This window comes from Vulpes lagopus, chromosome 4 (genome assembly GCF_018345385.1).
Source record: "Vulpes lagopus strain Blue_001 chromosome 4, ASM1834538v1, whole genome shotgun sequence".
Lineage (NCBI taxonomy): Eukaryota > Metazoa > Chordata > Mammalia > Carnivora > Canidae > Vulpes > Vulpes lagopus.
Window position 1 is genome coordinate 53,468,171 of NC_054827.1, and position 14,843 is coordinate 53,483,013.

General features: G+C 52.7%; 1 protein-coding gene across 1 annotated transcript in view; it reads right to left on the reverse strand.

The window, feature by feature from the left end:
• Positions 1–4,209: 4,209 nt before the first annotated feature.
• Positions 4,210–14,843, reverse strand: part of TRPV5 (transient receptor potential cation channel subfamily V member 5) — a 35,453-nt gene continuing 24,819 nt past the window's right edge. Inside the window, exons 14-16 of the mRNA XM_041751399.1 lie at positions 14,687–14,793; positions 13,423–13,989; positions 4,210–4,248 (exon numbers count right to left, since the gene is read on the reverse strand). Of these exons, the coding sequence (XP_041607333.1) occupies positions 13,686–13,989; positions 14,687–14,793 (411 nt within the window). The 3' untranslated portion in view covers positions 4,210–4,248; positions 13,423–13,685. The remainder of the gene's footprint in view (positions 4,249–13,422; positions 13,990–14,686; positions 14,794–14,843) is intronic.

Below are 14,843 nucleotides of genomic sequence, written 5' to 3' on the forward strand. Positions count from 1 at the left end.
AGAGCTGGAGGACACAGTGAGGAGTGTGTGTGTATGTGTGTGTGTGTGCACACGGGTGTGGATGTGTAGGAGAGAGGGGGAAGCTTGGGTGCAGGGTGAGGTATCTCTGTGGGCAGGGTATAGAAGGGCCGCCCTCAAATCTAAGGGAAAGCCACTCTCCCATCCCTGCTCTTGGGCCCAAGGCCAGGCCATAGAGCCCTGAGCAAACACTGCAGTTCAATTAGCTTCTCCCCACCCACTCAGGGGTCAGTGGGTTCAGGTTGGGGCGGGGGGAGGCGCTGGGACCCAAACCTTCAACTGGGAACTTTGTGCCCATTAAACCAGCGTGTGTCACCCGCTGACCCCCAACCTTCTCCAACTGCTCAGCCCCAGGCAAAGACCCCAGGTCAGTCCCAGGTGGCAAAGGGAATAAGGCAACGAGGCATCTGTCCTGTGGAGGAGGGAGGCTGCCGAGGACAGTCATTCCTTCCTCCACTTCTTCCACCTGCTGCTGCCTTTGCGTGGGATGCCACGACTTCCTTCTGGGAAATTGAGAACAGGTTCAAAAAGGGCATGGAGGGGGCGCCTGGGTGGCTCAGGGGTTGAGCATCTGCCTTTGGCTCAGGGCATGATCCCGGGGTCCTGGGATCGAGTCCTGCATCAGGCTCCTTGAGGGAAGACTGCTTCTCCCTCTGCCTGTGTCTCTGCCTCTCTCTGTGTCTCTTATGAATAAATAAATAAAATCTTTTTTAAAAAAATGGGCATAGAGGGCTGGGAGGAGCGGGGGCAGGTTGCTGGATTCAGACTTCTGTCAATAGCGCCCTCGCAGTTCTTGGACCTGACGTCATGTCCTTGGACGGTGGGGAAGTGGGCCTAGGGTTGGGTGACCCTGCCTGCACAGGTCCTCTCACATCTGAAAGCCCCATCCCCTGTCCCCCCGGGAGTTGCTGGCTCTGAGGGGCAGGGAGGATGCCCTGAAGCTCCTCTGTCTTTCGGAGCCTCGCAGGGTTCCCCAGCCCACTCCGCACCGGCAAGGCTGGAGGGGGCTGGGGAGATGAAGATGACATGTGTATCAGTGCATGCAGGACAGGAGCACAGCCGGCTGGGGCTCCGGGCTGCCTGTGGCTGACTGCTGCCCTGGGCACCACTGCTATTTTGAAACAAATCATTCTTCAGTGTGCGTCCATCCCACACACTGCAGGATGTTTAGCTGCCACTCACTGGGTGACAGGAGGATCCCCTTTCCTTCAGACATTGCCAGATGTTCCTGGGGGGCAAAATCACTCTCCATTGAGAACCACTGATTTCAGGCAAACACGTGTATCTATTTCTCTTTTTCTGGTTTTTGTCCCTTTTTGTTTATTCTATGTCTCTCTGTTTCTGTTTTTCCTTTCTCGTTGGCTCTCTTTGCAATTGTATCTCCTCCCTTGGTCTGAGTGTGTAGTAGCACATGTGGGGTCCGTGTGCATGTGTATGTTGGGTGTGCAGGTGTGCAGGTGTGCATGCAAGTGTGTGCTGTGGTATATGATGTGGTGCGTGTGCATGTGGTAAGTGTGGGGTTGTAGCGTATGATATGCTTTGTGTGTGTGTGTGCATGTGTGTGTGGTACGTGAATGGTGGCCTATGATGTGGCGTGTGTGGTCTGTGTGTGGTTGTGGAGTATGATGTGAAGCGGGTGTGTATGTGGTGTGTGAGCAGCAGTCTATGATGTGGGTTGTGTGCATGTGCAGTCTATGTATGAGTGTGCGTGTGCATGTGTGTGGTTGTGCTGTATGATGGGTATGGGGGGTGTGCATGTGTGTGTGAGCGGTGGTCTATGACATGGGCTGTGTGTGTCCACGACTCTGAGTGGCCTCTCTGGATCCCCTGGTTCTTTTTCCTCTTTCATCTCTGCTCCCTGTGTCCTCGTCCAGCTGGCCACATCACGCCACGCCTGCTGCCCATACCTTCCAGGAGGGTGTCTCCTTCGCTGTGAGGGTGTGCGGTGCATGCCGGCCTGGCTACAAAGGAAAAGCAGGCGAGAGGCTGGGAGGATGGAGGCGGCACAGGGCAGCGAGGTCAAAGCCGCTGCTCACTCAGCCTGGAGTTTGTTCCAGTCACTGGGTTCACAGCCCTGTGTGCCAGCTCATGAAGGCTGCACGGGAGCGGGCGGCAGGTCAGCAGGTGAACAAGTGCACACACACGCCCTTTCCCCACCCCTGCCCCCCCACGCAGGCAGGCGCCCAGAGCCGCCCAGGGACTCTGCAGATGGTGGTCTGCTGAGCAGCCGGACTGGGAGCCAGATGCACTGGGCTCTAGCGCTGGATCAGGGGTACCCGGGGGGCAGTTTGTGCTAGAAGCCCTCCAAGCTTCTTCTCAACTCAAACATCCTGCGATTCTTTTTTTTTTTTTAAGATTGTATTTATTTATTTATTCATGAGAGACACAGAGAGAGGCAGAGACACAGGCAGAGGGAGAAGCAGGCCCCATGCAGGGAGCCCGATGCAGGACTCGATCCCAGGACCCTGGGAATATGTCCTGAGCCGAAGGCAGGCGCTCAACCACTGAGCTGCCCTGGTGCCCCTCATCCTGCGATTCTAACCAAAGAGGAGTTACCTGAGTTCCTTCAGCTTTCGTAGGTCAGGAGATCTATGTTGTTACCGACTGTCACATACTTTTGGCCAAAATGCAGCCTTCGTCCCCAGCCCCCTCTGTCCCGTTGCTGATTGTGGCTTCATCCCTTTGCGCTCGTGCCCTGCACGTCCAGCCTGGGCCGGCCTAAGCGCCCCTGCCATGGGGCATGCTGTGCAGGAGCTCCAGCCTCTGCTGGCTTGAAGACATCTGGTCAGGGCCCAGGAGAACACGGTCGGGGAGCAGAGCTGGTGGCAGAAACGGGGCCAGGAAAAAGGGGAGATGCTGCGACCAACAGCAGCTTGCTGCTAACTCCACCTCCTCAGTTAGGCATGCACATGGCACCTGGCATGTATTTATGCAAGGAATCCTGGTGTCAAATGAAGCAGTAGGTCATAGCAAGAGTTTATTTATTTTTTTATATATATAGAGAGAGAATCAGGGGAGAGGGGCAGAGGGAGAGAGAAATTTTTTTTTTTTAAGATTTCATTTATTTACTCATGAGAGACACACACAGAGAGAGGCAGAGACACAGGCAGAGGGAGAAGCAGGCTCCATGCAGGGAGCCCGATGTGGGACTGGATCCCGGGACTCCAGGATCATGCCTTGGGCCGAAGGCAGGCGCTAAACCGCTGAGCCACCCAGGGATCCCTGCATAGCAAGATTTTAGAGCGGTTGTGGTGTGTGTGTGCATGTGCATCTGTGTTCCGGTGTCTGGTGTAGGAGCCATTGGTTCTCCTGGACCATGACCCCCTTTCAGAATGTGCTCAAAGGTGGGCATATGGGCTATGGGATGTAGGGGAAGGAACATCCTTCTTGACCCATGCCCGTGTCCCTCCACTGTCAGATTCTCCCCTCCCCCCACCCCACCTCGAATGAAAGATTTTCTGAGCCAGCCTTGCGGGGTTTCCCTGAGTTGGTAGCCCCTCCATGACCTTCTCAGAGCATCTTGTCTCCTAAACCCTCTATCTGGAAGGTGAAGCTTTAGAAGGAGCCTGAGCTGCCTCTGATTCTCCCCTGAGGCCTCTAGAGACTGGAGTCCTATGGCCCAAGGCCTGGGCCAGCCCCTCTGGAGATAGGGCAGTGTGCAAGAGCGTGTCAAAGTCCACAGCCCTCCTGCTGGCCACATAGTCCCAGACTCCTGCACTTCCTCCCCTCCCCCAGACCCTGAGGTCTCTTCCTCCCAAACCCAGACCCCTCTGCTCAGCTGCCTGCCCTACCCTCTCTCGTCCCACCATACCTGGAACACAGAGGTTCCTCTCCAGCGGGTGCTGCAGCCAACTGCGAAAGAGGCTGAGGGTGTGCAGCCCCCAAAGACCTTCCCAAATATGCCAAATGTGCCATGAGGCTGGTTTCTGGAAGAGGTGAAAGAGAGCAAGATGTGTAACCAAAACAGCAGCATTCCAATCCCAGTTGGACCAGAAATCACTGTGGGACCTTGGCCAAGTCACTTACCTTTGAGTTTCCTGATCTGCAAATATAAGGACTCTTCAGTTCTCAAGTTTTCCTGTTCCCTTCCACACTCCGCTTCCCCAGGGAGCCCCTCTCACCTCCTAAGCATGGACAGGATGGAGCTCAGAGCAACCTCCTCTCTCTCCGGCGGGGGGGTGGGGGGTGGGATTGTGTGTTCTTTGTCTCTGTATCACTGGGGCAGATGCTCTTCCAAGCAGAGAAGAGAAAGAGAAGGTCAGCAGGCAGGACTTGGGGCCACATGGCTCTGATCACCCTGTAGCTTTACAAATGGCAAGATCCCGTGACCCCCCAAATTGTAAGTGGAGAGAGGGTAAAGCTCCCCCCCCCCACAATTCCCAGAGCGCTGACACCCAGAGACGAGGCTGCGGCCATCCGCCAGGGTGGGAAGGGGCTGGCTCTCCACTCCACTCTGTTTCACTCTGGGCAGCGTTCCCCATGCTGGGCTCAGGGTGTGCGAGGAAGGAGCCGTGGGGCCGCTGGGCCTTGAGTAAACAGCCTTGGTTTGGGGCTCAGGAGAAAGGGTCTACATAGCCATTATCCCAAATCGGATCACTGTTATTAAAAACCCCCAATCAAAAGCATGTGCTCAAACTGGGGGCCACAGCCTTCTCCGCAGCAGCCCTCAGTGGCAGCCCTTTATCAGCGATCTTCCCCCAGATTTGACCCCACCTGCACTTCTTACTCTTTCTCTGTCCCCACCCGAACAAACTCAGTGAAAGGGCAATGGGCCGTGATAAGAACTCTTTCAAATTCTATTTATTTAGCTCAAGCACTCACGCAGACACCCCAGCAACTTCGTCATAAAAACCAAGCAAAATGCCAGACTTGTTCTCAAAGCAGGGCCATTGTTGAATGCGTACACACGGGCACGTGCAGACCGGGAAGGGAAGGTGAGGGCAAACGGTCTGCCTCCTCCCGAGGGCTGGTCTGGGAGCCCAGGGTGAGGACTCAAGGAGCAGCTGGGTACAGAGCTGAACGGGGAGGGCAGAAACGGGCTGGGCTTCGAGCCCAGGACCCTGAGAGGCAGATCTGGGCAGGAGCTGGGACTCCTCTTCCCAAAGCTGGGCTTGGATGGACCCCAGCAAGAAGGGGAGGCCTCCCCACGTGGCCAAGCAGACTCTGGGGCAGAAACCTGAGCAGGGCGTGGTGGGAGGCTGAGAGCAAGGTGGAGAGGCAGGGGCCAGGGGGCCAGCAGGTACAAGGGAGGGACTGAGGAGCATTCTCCAGAAGGCTGTTGGGCAATTCTGGACCTTCCTAGGCCCCAAGAGCCTGAGGTCGTTAGGAGACACTTGGAAATAAAAAGCTCTTCGCCGTCGGGCACCTCCCCAGCCACCTGAGCCCACAACGCATAGGCTTCCCCCAACACGGCGCCCTCCGTGTGGAGGACCTGGTGCACACGGGGCGTGTGGCTGGTACTGGTACCTGCAGGGGGGCACGCGGTGGAATTTCCTGTTAGGGATCTGGTCACAGGCCCCAGGGAACCAGCGCTGCCATCCACACGCTGTGCCCCTGGGACAGTTCTCAGGCCCCTGGCTGCCCTCCCCGGTCCCTCCCCCTTCTCCTGGCCTTGCTGAGGCTCCCAGCTCCAAGAGCTGACTTTGATGTGTCCAGGAGGCTACAGGGAAGTCCAGGAACCATGACGCAGTCAGGGCTGGGCCTAAAAGCCTTACACACAGACCAGAGTACAGGAGACGTCAGAGCACACGGCTGCCTACCGGAGCCTATGTGGAAGGTGCTAGTGTGTGACTCAAGTTAAAATGCACGCTGTCCAGGGGTGGGAGGGGCCATGGATGTACGGTCATAGGTATGCAAGTGCCGTGAGCTAGCATCACGCCTGGGGGCCTCTGAGTTCCATCCTCTGCAGGCCGGGTGTAGAGGGTGGCGGCCCTCCCACCTGGGTCTGGATTTGCCCATCTGTCCACACCAGATATCGGGGGAGCTATTGTGGTGACAGGTCTCTCCAGGGGCCCGGAAGCCCGGATTATCGTCCTGCCCTGTATTGGAGAGATCAGCAACCTCGATCACACAATCTCTCCAAGAATTGGCTTCCTTATCTGGAAAGTGAGGATAGAAATCTTGCCCTATTTACTCTAAAGGGTGGTTCTTTGGCTTAGAGAGGATAATGGACTCAGAAGACGCTATGTACAGTGTCGCATGAATACAAGTCATTTGCTTTATCGTTGTTGCTTGGGTGGGAGTCTTTGAAATTGAAACAGCCAGGAAATCACTTTCTGGTAGAAATGTTAGACTCTCTTGCTTCAGGGACCCCGAATCTTGTAGGGAAAGGAGCACGTGCCTCGAGACCAAATGCATTTGGGTTTGAAGTCAGACGCTGCTGGTTACTAGTTGAGCTCAGGCAAAGGAGGCCACCGCTCGGGCTTCAGCTTCCTGCCCACCAAATGAGCAGAGTCATACTCATGTGACCTCAGGCAAGGAGCTCCCCTTCCCTCGTGAGGAGGTGACCCGCGTGAGGCTCCTGGCCCACAGCAAATGCACAGTCAGAGCCTCTGTTTCTAGTCCTTTGTCCCTCTCTTCTGCTGCTGCTTTTGTGTCTTGGAGCCCTTTCAGTAACCAGCTTACCCTCCCATGGGCCAGTCCCACCCCTCGTGGGACCAGAGCAGATCTGACCTGTTGCCGCCTGCACAGGATGGGTTTCCATACGGTTCATCCCATTGACCTCACCCACCCCTTGTCCCTTCCAAAGAGGCAGTTTCATCAAACTGAACTGCCTGGCTCACCACTGAACTGAGTAGGGAGGAAATAGGGTCTGTGGCATTTCCCTCACACCAGGCCCCGTGACCACGACAATCCTGCCCCAGTTCAGGAGAGGCCTCAGATTATCTGGCTCACAGGCTCCAGTTCATCCCTTGAAGCGGAAGTCAAAATCCCATTGTCTCTTGTCTTCCCCTTGTACCCGCCGTCACTCTGTGGGGCCTGGTCCTGCCTCTTCTGTGCCTGATCTCCCTTCTTCGTGCCCTTGTGCGAAGCAAGAGTACAGCATTAACATTGTCCCCTTCCTGCCTATCTCCCCATTGGCGGAGCCTCACAGGAAGAGGTCAAAGCACATTGTGTCTTCTTTGTCCCCATCAGAGCACCTGGTGTAGAGTGTATGTTGAATTGTGTTTTATGGAGAATGGTCTGCGCCGAGGAAACTGCAAGGTATTTAGTGGGTACATTTTCTTTCCTAGGCCCCAAAGGGAAAGGTGGGTCGGTGTGCAGGAGAGCGGCCCAGAAGGTGACAGGGGAACAACGGGAGGAGGCAGGGGACCCTGCACGTGTATGTGTGTGTGTGTGTGTATGTGTGTGTGTGTCCCCTTGGAGGAAAGGGGGTATTTGTCAATCCCCAGCGCACACTACAGAGAGAATGACCTTGGAAGCACCTTGGAAGGTGAAGTGAGCAGCTTCGGGGCGGGGGATGTACACTGAAGCACCTAGGGCTGTCCCCGCTCCCTCCAGCCCACCCTCCTATCCTGAGGACCCCTTCCTGGCTGGCCCAGGACCCCGGGGGAGGCAGTGACCCCTGACCTAAGACCCAGAGGGTCTGGGACAGAGGCCACGGGGCCTGGGATCTGTCTTCTTGTCCACCAGGTTCACACGAGGAGGGGCAGGGAAGGTGAAGAGGCAGACAGTTCCTCATGTCTGGGCAAAGGAGGAACAATTTGCCACTGTCCTCTCTGGGCCTGGTTTACGTGGTGAGAAGGGCTGGAGTCTGGGAGTCCTTGGGAGGAGGGGCTAGCCCTCATCCATCTGGGAGTGATGCTCTCTGACCCCGGGTGGAGTCTCTGAGGACTTGGTCAGAGGTCAGTCACCTAATGGAGCCACAGTCACCAATTTCTCTCTCTCCCTTACCTTCTTGTGTCTGAAGCAGGAGGAGGCGCTCGGTGAGGGTTGAGGAACAGCAGAGGGAGTGAGAGCATGAGAGAAGTGAACCCGCACAAGGCAGAGACAACTGCCATGCCAACTTGTAACATCAGTAAGACCTCGGTGGCCCACGTGCTTTCAGGCGTGTGCCGCTACTATTGTCACAACCGCGGCAGGTGGATGACGCAGAAGGCCTCAGCTAATACTGCAGCAGAGTGCGGGAACTGAAATTGGGTTTTACCTGCACCTGTCATCCCTAAAGGGCTCCACAGCCCGGGCAGGAGGCTGTTCTGGAAGCACATCCAGCAGCAGGATGGGAAGGGGCCGAAGCCCTGCGGGGCCGCAACCATCACCCATCACCGGGCACGAGCGCAGGCTCAGATCCCCCCTCACAGGAGCCCTGCAGCCTGGGAGAGCTGAGGACCCACGCTCTGTCCCTCCAGCTGCAGCCAGGCCTTGCACAAGCCTCCCTCCCTCGGGCCCCGTGGCCATAACCGCCGCCTCCTCAGTGCCAGGGTTAACAGAGAAGTGGCACAAACAAAGGCAGGTGTGTCCGGTCCTGCCCCAGGTGGCTTCAACCTGGCCGCACCCCCCTCTCCCTAGCGGAGACAGGGGGCCAGCCTCTCCTGTTGGGGTGACACGGGTTCAAGTATTCCTTTCCTTGCACATTTCTCATTTTCGCCTTCATTAGGCTTCTTGACACCCCGTGGAGGCATTTTCTCAGCTACCCACTGAGTGATCTGGGGGGGGGGGGGCAGGGCCCAGAGGATGCCGCAGGCCGCCCCTCCTCCGGTGCCCCTTCTCCGCCCACCTGGAGCATCCGCCCTCCAGGACCCCTGGGCCAGCCCTTACCTTCCTCATCTGTGCTTGGGCTCTCCCCGCCCCGTCTGTGTCCCAGCGCCCCACCTTATCTTGCAGTCCTCCAGCCCAGCAGGCGGGAGGGAACCGACCTCTGCCCTTCCTTCCAAGGCTGCAGGCGGCCCATTCCTCAAGGGCTACCCAGCCATTCCTACCAGAACCCAGAAACCTGTCAATAAAATGCTTTGCAAACAAGCTAGAAGACCTTTTGTAAAGTCCAGTGATGCCTTCTTCGGCAGCAAAACCTCCTGTGCCTTCCTGCCCCTCCTCTCCAAGGTGCCCAGGAGCTAGAGTTTTCTGCATCCGGGGAGGGAGGAGACAGGAAGGAGAATGCGAACTGTTTGGGGGTACCCAAAGAATTCCTGAGACAGGAACATGAGCATCTCTTTTGCCCTGTTCCCCATCTCCCATCCCAGGAGCCTGTAAATGAACCTGGCATCCGCTTGGCAGCACAAAACACCTGCCAACTATTTTAACACGCACACAGTTCGCTTGCTGCGTCTGCTGTGCAATACATCGATGTCTGTGCACGCTGCTTCCCCTTTCTCACCTGGGCTCCAGAGGCAGGTGCAGAATCTTGTCTATTGCCTTGAATGCTTTTTTCAGAGGGTGCCACATACCAGAGGTTCAGTAAGATCTGTTCCAGGGCTTTGCTGTTGGGGTTCTTCCCTCCTTTCCCTCTTCCTTATGATATTCCACATCTCTTCCTCAGCCTCCTCCTCCTTCCCACTCTCTTCTCTCTCTCTCTCTCTCTCTCTCTCTCTCTCTCTCTCTCACACACACACACACACACACACAGAAGTATATTTAACCTGAAAATTTCCCCAGTAATCACATTTGCATTGTTTTTTTTATCTTTTTCAAAGTGTTTCTAACCATATTATGTACTTACCTTGATTATTACAGCCCCACTCAAAAGGCAGGTTTGTTTTTTTTTTTTTTACCACCTTTGACAGATGGGAAAAAACTCAAGCATGGCCAGTGAGAGAGCTTAGAATAAAAACCGGTCAATCATTCATAGATCTAGTTAATGAATATTTATTGCACACTACATTGTACTAGGAATTATGCCAGACTTTGGGAACACAGTGATGAATAAGATAGACACCATCTTTGTCTTTGTGGAGCTTACAGTCTACTAAAGAAAACAGACATTGAAACAAATAAGTACAGATAAGACGCAGGATGCATATACAAAAGAAAATGTGGGTAGCCTGGAAACGTAAAGCAGATGGACTCTAACTAGCCTACGGGCCAGCACCCCCACACAAGCACACACAACCGATGTACGACCATGAGGCTGAGACCAACAAGATGACTGGAAGTCAGCAAGATGGAAGGGAGAATGGTGCAGGGAGGTAGAAAGGTCCAGAGATTGTGAAGGCCAAGAAGAAGAAGAACATGGCACTATCCAGGAACTAACAGAAATCCTGGGCAGTGAAATAAAAACTTGAGAGAAGAGAGGTGTGGGGAGGCTGGAGGGTTGCCCAGGGTCGGCTTATGGAGGGTTTCCAGAAGACCACACTTGGGACAGGAATCACCTCTTACAAAAAACCCTCCTGGCGTAGTGTGGACAATGGATTAAAGAAAACTGAGACTGCAGGCAAAGAGAGCAGTTAGAAACCTACTCTTGGAACACAGAAGGGTTCTGAGAGGCAGAGAGACAAATGGAAGATTTTTATATTGGTATGGAACAGTCTTCAAAATGTATTAAGTAAAAAAAGAGCAAAAATTGGTTTTCTAATAAACTGTACCATTATATGCATTTTTAAGGGGGATACCTACATACATGTGCTTGGGTATACACAGAGTCTTTTTAGAAGGATAAACTTTGATTGATGAATGTCCCTGGAGATAATACCAGAGGGGCCAAGACAGAGGTAGGAAAGCCTTTTTTGCCTATGTATCTTACGTGCTCTTTGAATTCTGTGCTATGTCCTGTATTATCTAATCAAAATGAATTCTTTTCAAGGTCGATGTTTTAGGGAACAGAATCCACAAGATTTGAGATTTACTGGATCTGAGAGTTGAAAGAAATGTGCTGAAGATGACGCCCGGATTCTGGCTTAGGCAACTTTGCCTACCATTTGGTCGGGAACTCTGGTGGAGGAGCAGGTTTGGTGAGGAAAAAAAGCTGTTCAGTTTGGGACATGTTGAGTTTGAGGTGCTTGTAAAATATCCAGGTTCAGCTGTCTAATAGATAGGCATCCAAGCTGTTCATGCCTGGAGCTTAGGAGACAGATCTGAACCAAAGATAGGGAGTGGGGAGTCATGAACATGTGCATGTTAATACAACCTGCAGAAGCAAATGAGACTGCCCAGGTGGTGAGAAAAACAGAGAGCCTTGTGGACCAAAAATATTTAAGGGATTTTGGAAGAGAAGCAGCCAGCGTGGTAGGAGCGTGGGGCACTAAGGTGGTGAGATCACGGTGGTGAGTGGCCGACTACAGTCTGAAGGCCACTGAGAGTTCAGGCAAGATTGAAACTGTTTGGCGAGCTTAGCCAGAGGTAGATAACATGAGAGATGTCAGCAGCATGGAGAGGCAAGGTCAAATCACAATGGGTTGAGGACTCAGTGTGAGGTCAGTAGACAATGGAGGCTTCTCTAAGAAGCTTGGCCCTGAAGAGGGAGTAGAAAAGATAGGGCAATAGCTGGCTGCAAGGAGGGAGAAGGGTTGAGGGAGGGTGTTTGCCTTTCCTCTGAAGATGGGAAAGAATAGAGCATGGTTATTTGCTGACCCCCAGGGCTAGCAGAGAGGGAGGGGGTGCGATACACAAATGAGAAGATACACAAAAGAGGATGGCGATGGACATGGCCGTCTGAAGAGAGAGGAAGAAAACTGAATGTGGAACTCAGATGGAAATTTAGCTTTACACAAGAGAGGAAGCGCTTCTATTGTAAGGAAAATAAGAGGAATCGTGATGACTGAGCACTTTTAGAAACCCTGCCTGTGGTCCAGCGTGTAGAACCCTGTGCCTGTGCATTCCTGTGATCCCTCATTGTTCCACACTCATCTGTGCTTTGTAGGAGTACCTAGATGAACCTGGCAGTTTCACAAATCCCACTTACCTCTTGGCTATTCCAAACCACGGTCTTCCTAAAAGATATTATGGCTTTTGCGTGAGGGTGTTGATAGGGCTGGGGTGAGATGCAAAGGACTGGAGACAAGAGGGAGGCTGCCATAAGCCCGGTACTGGGTGCCCTGGACACTGGCTCCCAGTTTCCACCCTGGAGAGGGATGGCCCACCCTGCATTGTTGCTGCGACCCCACAATTCAGCACAGGGGCAGAGGGAGCCAATTCAGGTTGGCTGCTGCAGGAGACGTAGCCAGGAGCCTGCTAACTCCATGCACAAGGATGATGAGCTGCTAATGAGCCACCTGAGGGACATACCCAGGACAGTCCCATAAAAGAAATGATTGAGCTGTTCAAGCACAGAAAGGCATAATTTACCACACTTATTTAAACATACACCTGAACACACATGAGATACAAACACTTTAGACTGTGAACCTCAACAAGCAAGGATAAGACAACTCAAAAACAACAAAAAACACGATTCAAACATAGCTGAGGCACTCGAATAGCTATTTCTCCAAAAATAAATATACAAAGGGCCAACGAATGTATGAAAAGATGTTCATTGTCACTCGTCATTGGGAAAATACAAATCAAAACCACAATGAGATACTACTCCGTATCCATTAGGATGGCTATTATCGAAAGAAGAAGAAGAAAGAGGAGGAGGGTAGGGAGGAGGAGAAGAAGACGGAGAAAGAAAAGAAAAACAAAAAACAGTGTGGCAATTCCTCAAAAAATTAAATAGTAATTGTCATAAGATCCAGCAATTCCACATCTAGGGATATACCCAAAGGAACTGCAAGCAAGGACTTGAAGAGAATTATACACCGATGTTCATAGCAGTATTACTCACAATAGCCAGAAGGTGGAAACAACCCGACATCAGGGGATGAATGGATAAATAAAATACGGCCTATCCATACAGTGAAATATTATTTGGCCTTTAAAAGGAATAAAATTCTAATACCTGCTGCAACATGGATGGATTTTGAAAATATTATGCTAAGCAAAATAAAACAGACACACTAGGACTAGTAATGCATGATTCCACTTCCCTGAGGCACCTAGAGGAGGCAAATTCATAGACACAAAGTAGCATATTGGTTTTCAGGGGCTGTGCGGAGAAGATAGTGGGGAGTTCATGTTTAAGGAGTACAAGAGTTCCGGTTCCAGATGATGAACTCGTCCTGAAGATGAAGAGTAGTGATGGTGATGCAACAATATAAGTGGACTTAATGTCACTGAATTGTATCCCTGGAAGTGGTTAAAATAGTAAATTTTATGTTATCTGTATTTTCCCATAATAGAATTATTTTAAAAATAAGACAAGGGTAAAGAACATTTCTTCTTGAAGTTTTCTAGTTGGGGTTTGGTTGCTAGGTAAGGAGAGAGTCCTACCGGGTATAAGGCAAAGGGAAGGGCCACGGACCTTAGTGCCACACCTGGCTCTTCCCACGGTAAGGCTTGTGGGACCAGGCAGGCTTCACAGCTTACTACGTTCTAGTGCCTGTGTGAGGCAGAGAGAGAGAGATGATTCACATGACAGTCTAGTACCCCTACCTCTTGTCTTTGATGGCCAAGTCCAACTTTGCTTGAAGAGATACCTTCTTTTCTCAAGATGTGGGACTTCCAGGAACCAGGGAGATATGTGGGGCAACAGATGCCCACTGCCCATCTCCAGAAATGCTGATGTGGAGGGTGAGACATGGCCTTTAAGAATTATTCTGTTGAGCCCCTCCCCATGATTAAGAGGCATGAACATTAGATACTGCCCCCCATCTAGGCCCACCTGTTTGCCAGGCCAACAGTAACACGGGTCCTCATCATAAATGATAGATATTGTCCTCTCCATCCCCCTCGCCAAGGTCCAGCCCGAGATTCACATGTCCCAGGGTGTTGCGACGAAGGATCTCCCAGCCCCGGTGGCTGCTGCTGTGAGATGTGGTCCGGGACAGGGAAGGGGTGGGGGGGGCCAGAGAGGCTCTGGCTAGGGTCCCACTTTCAGTCACAGAAACAGAGGGCTGTTTATCAGAAAGCTGCTCTTGTCCATCCTCCTTGTCTGAACCCTTGAAAGCTTCCACGTAGCGAAGCACTCGCAAAGGATTTTGATCATGGTGGTTCTCGACTCTGAGGAGGGCAAAGAGGAAGGGACTCAGTTGAGGTGAAGAGAAAAGGACTGTGATGGGAAGGAGAGGTGGAAAGAATGCATGAAAGAAACATAATCAAGAGGACAGGGGAAGGAAGGGACCAGAGTCCCAGGATCAAATGGAGGGAAATTCAGTAGAATGGAGGGTAACGTGGGATAGAGACCAAAGAGGTAAGCAGTCAGGATTTGGAGGGTAGTGGGGCGTGTGTGTGTGTGTGTGTGTGTGTGTATGTGTGTGTGATAGTGAACACGAAAGAGAAAATGGAGAGAGGGGGGAGAGCCAGGTCAGGAGCTGAAGGTAGAGTATGGAGAAGGTTAGCTTCAAGGCAACAATATACTAGAAACGAGGGTCAGGTAGTAAGAAACCTAGAGCAAGTTGGGTTGCCCATGCCCACATCTGAGCACGGACACACATATGGCCTCCCAGATGTTACTGCCCTGATGTACCCAGAGCCTGGCATCAGCTATCAGGGGTCTTGTCATCCTTGTCATCCTCCTTGTTGGCTCCACCCACCTTTCCTAACAGGTTAATGCAGTCTCACTTTATAGAGTGATGTCTTCTTTGGGTCCAACTGGGGATCTTAGGAATGAAAAGGTGTGTAATAGATGTGGAACTGGTCACCCTACTCCCATGACCTCACACTTGTTGGCAGTTCACACGTACACACAGTCACTCACCGCAGGAACCAGCGGTCCCCCAGCCCATACTGGCACCCGCAGATCCCAGAGCGAGGCCACAGGCAGCGAGGCAGCTTCCGCTCCAGCATCACCGTGGTGGCCACCACCTGGGAGGAGTGAGAGGTAGAGGAGACTCAGAAAGTCATGAGGTTTCAGG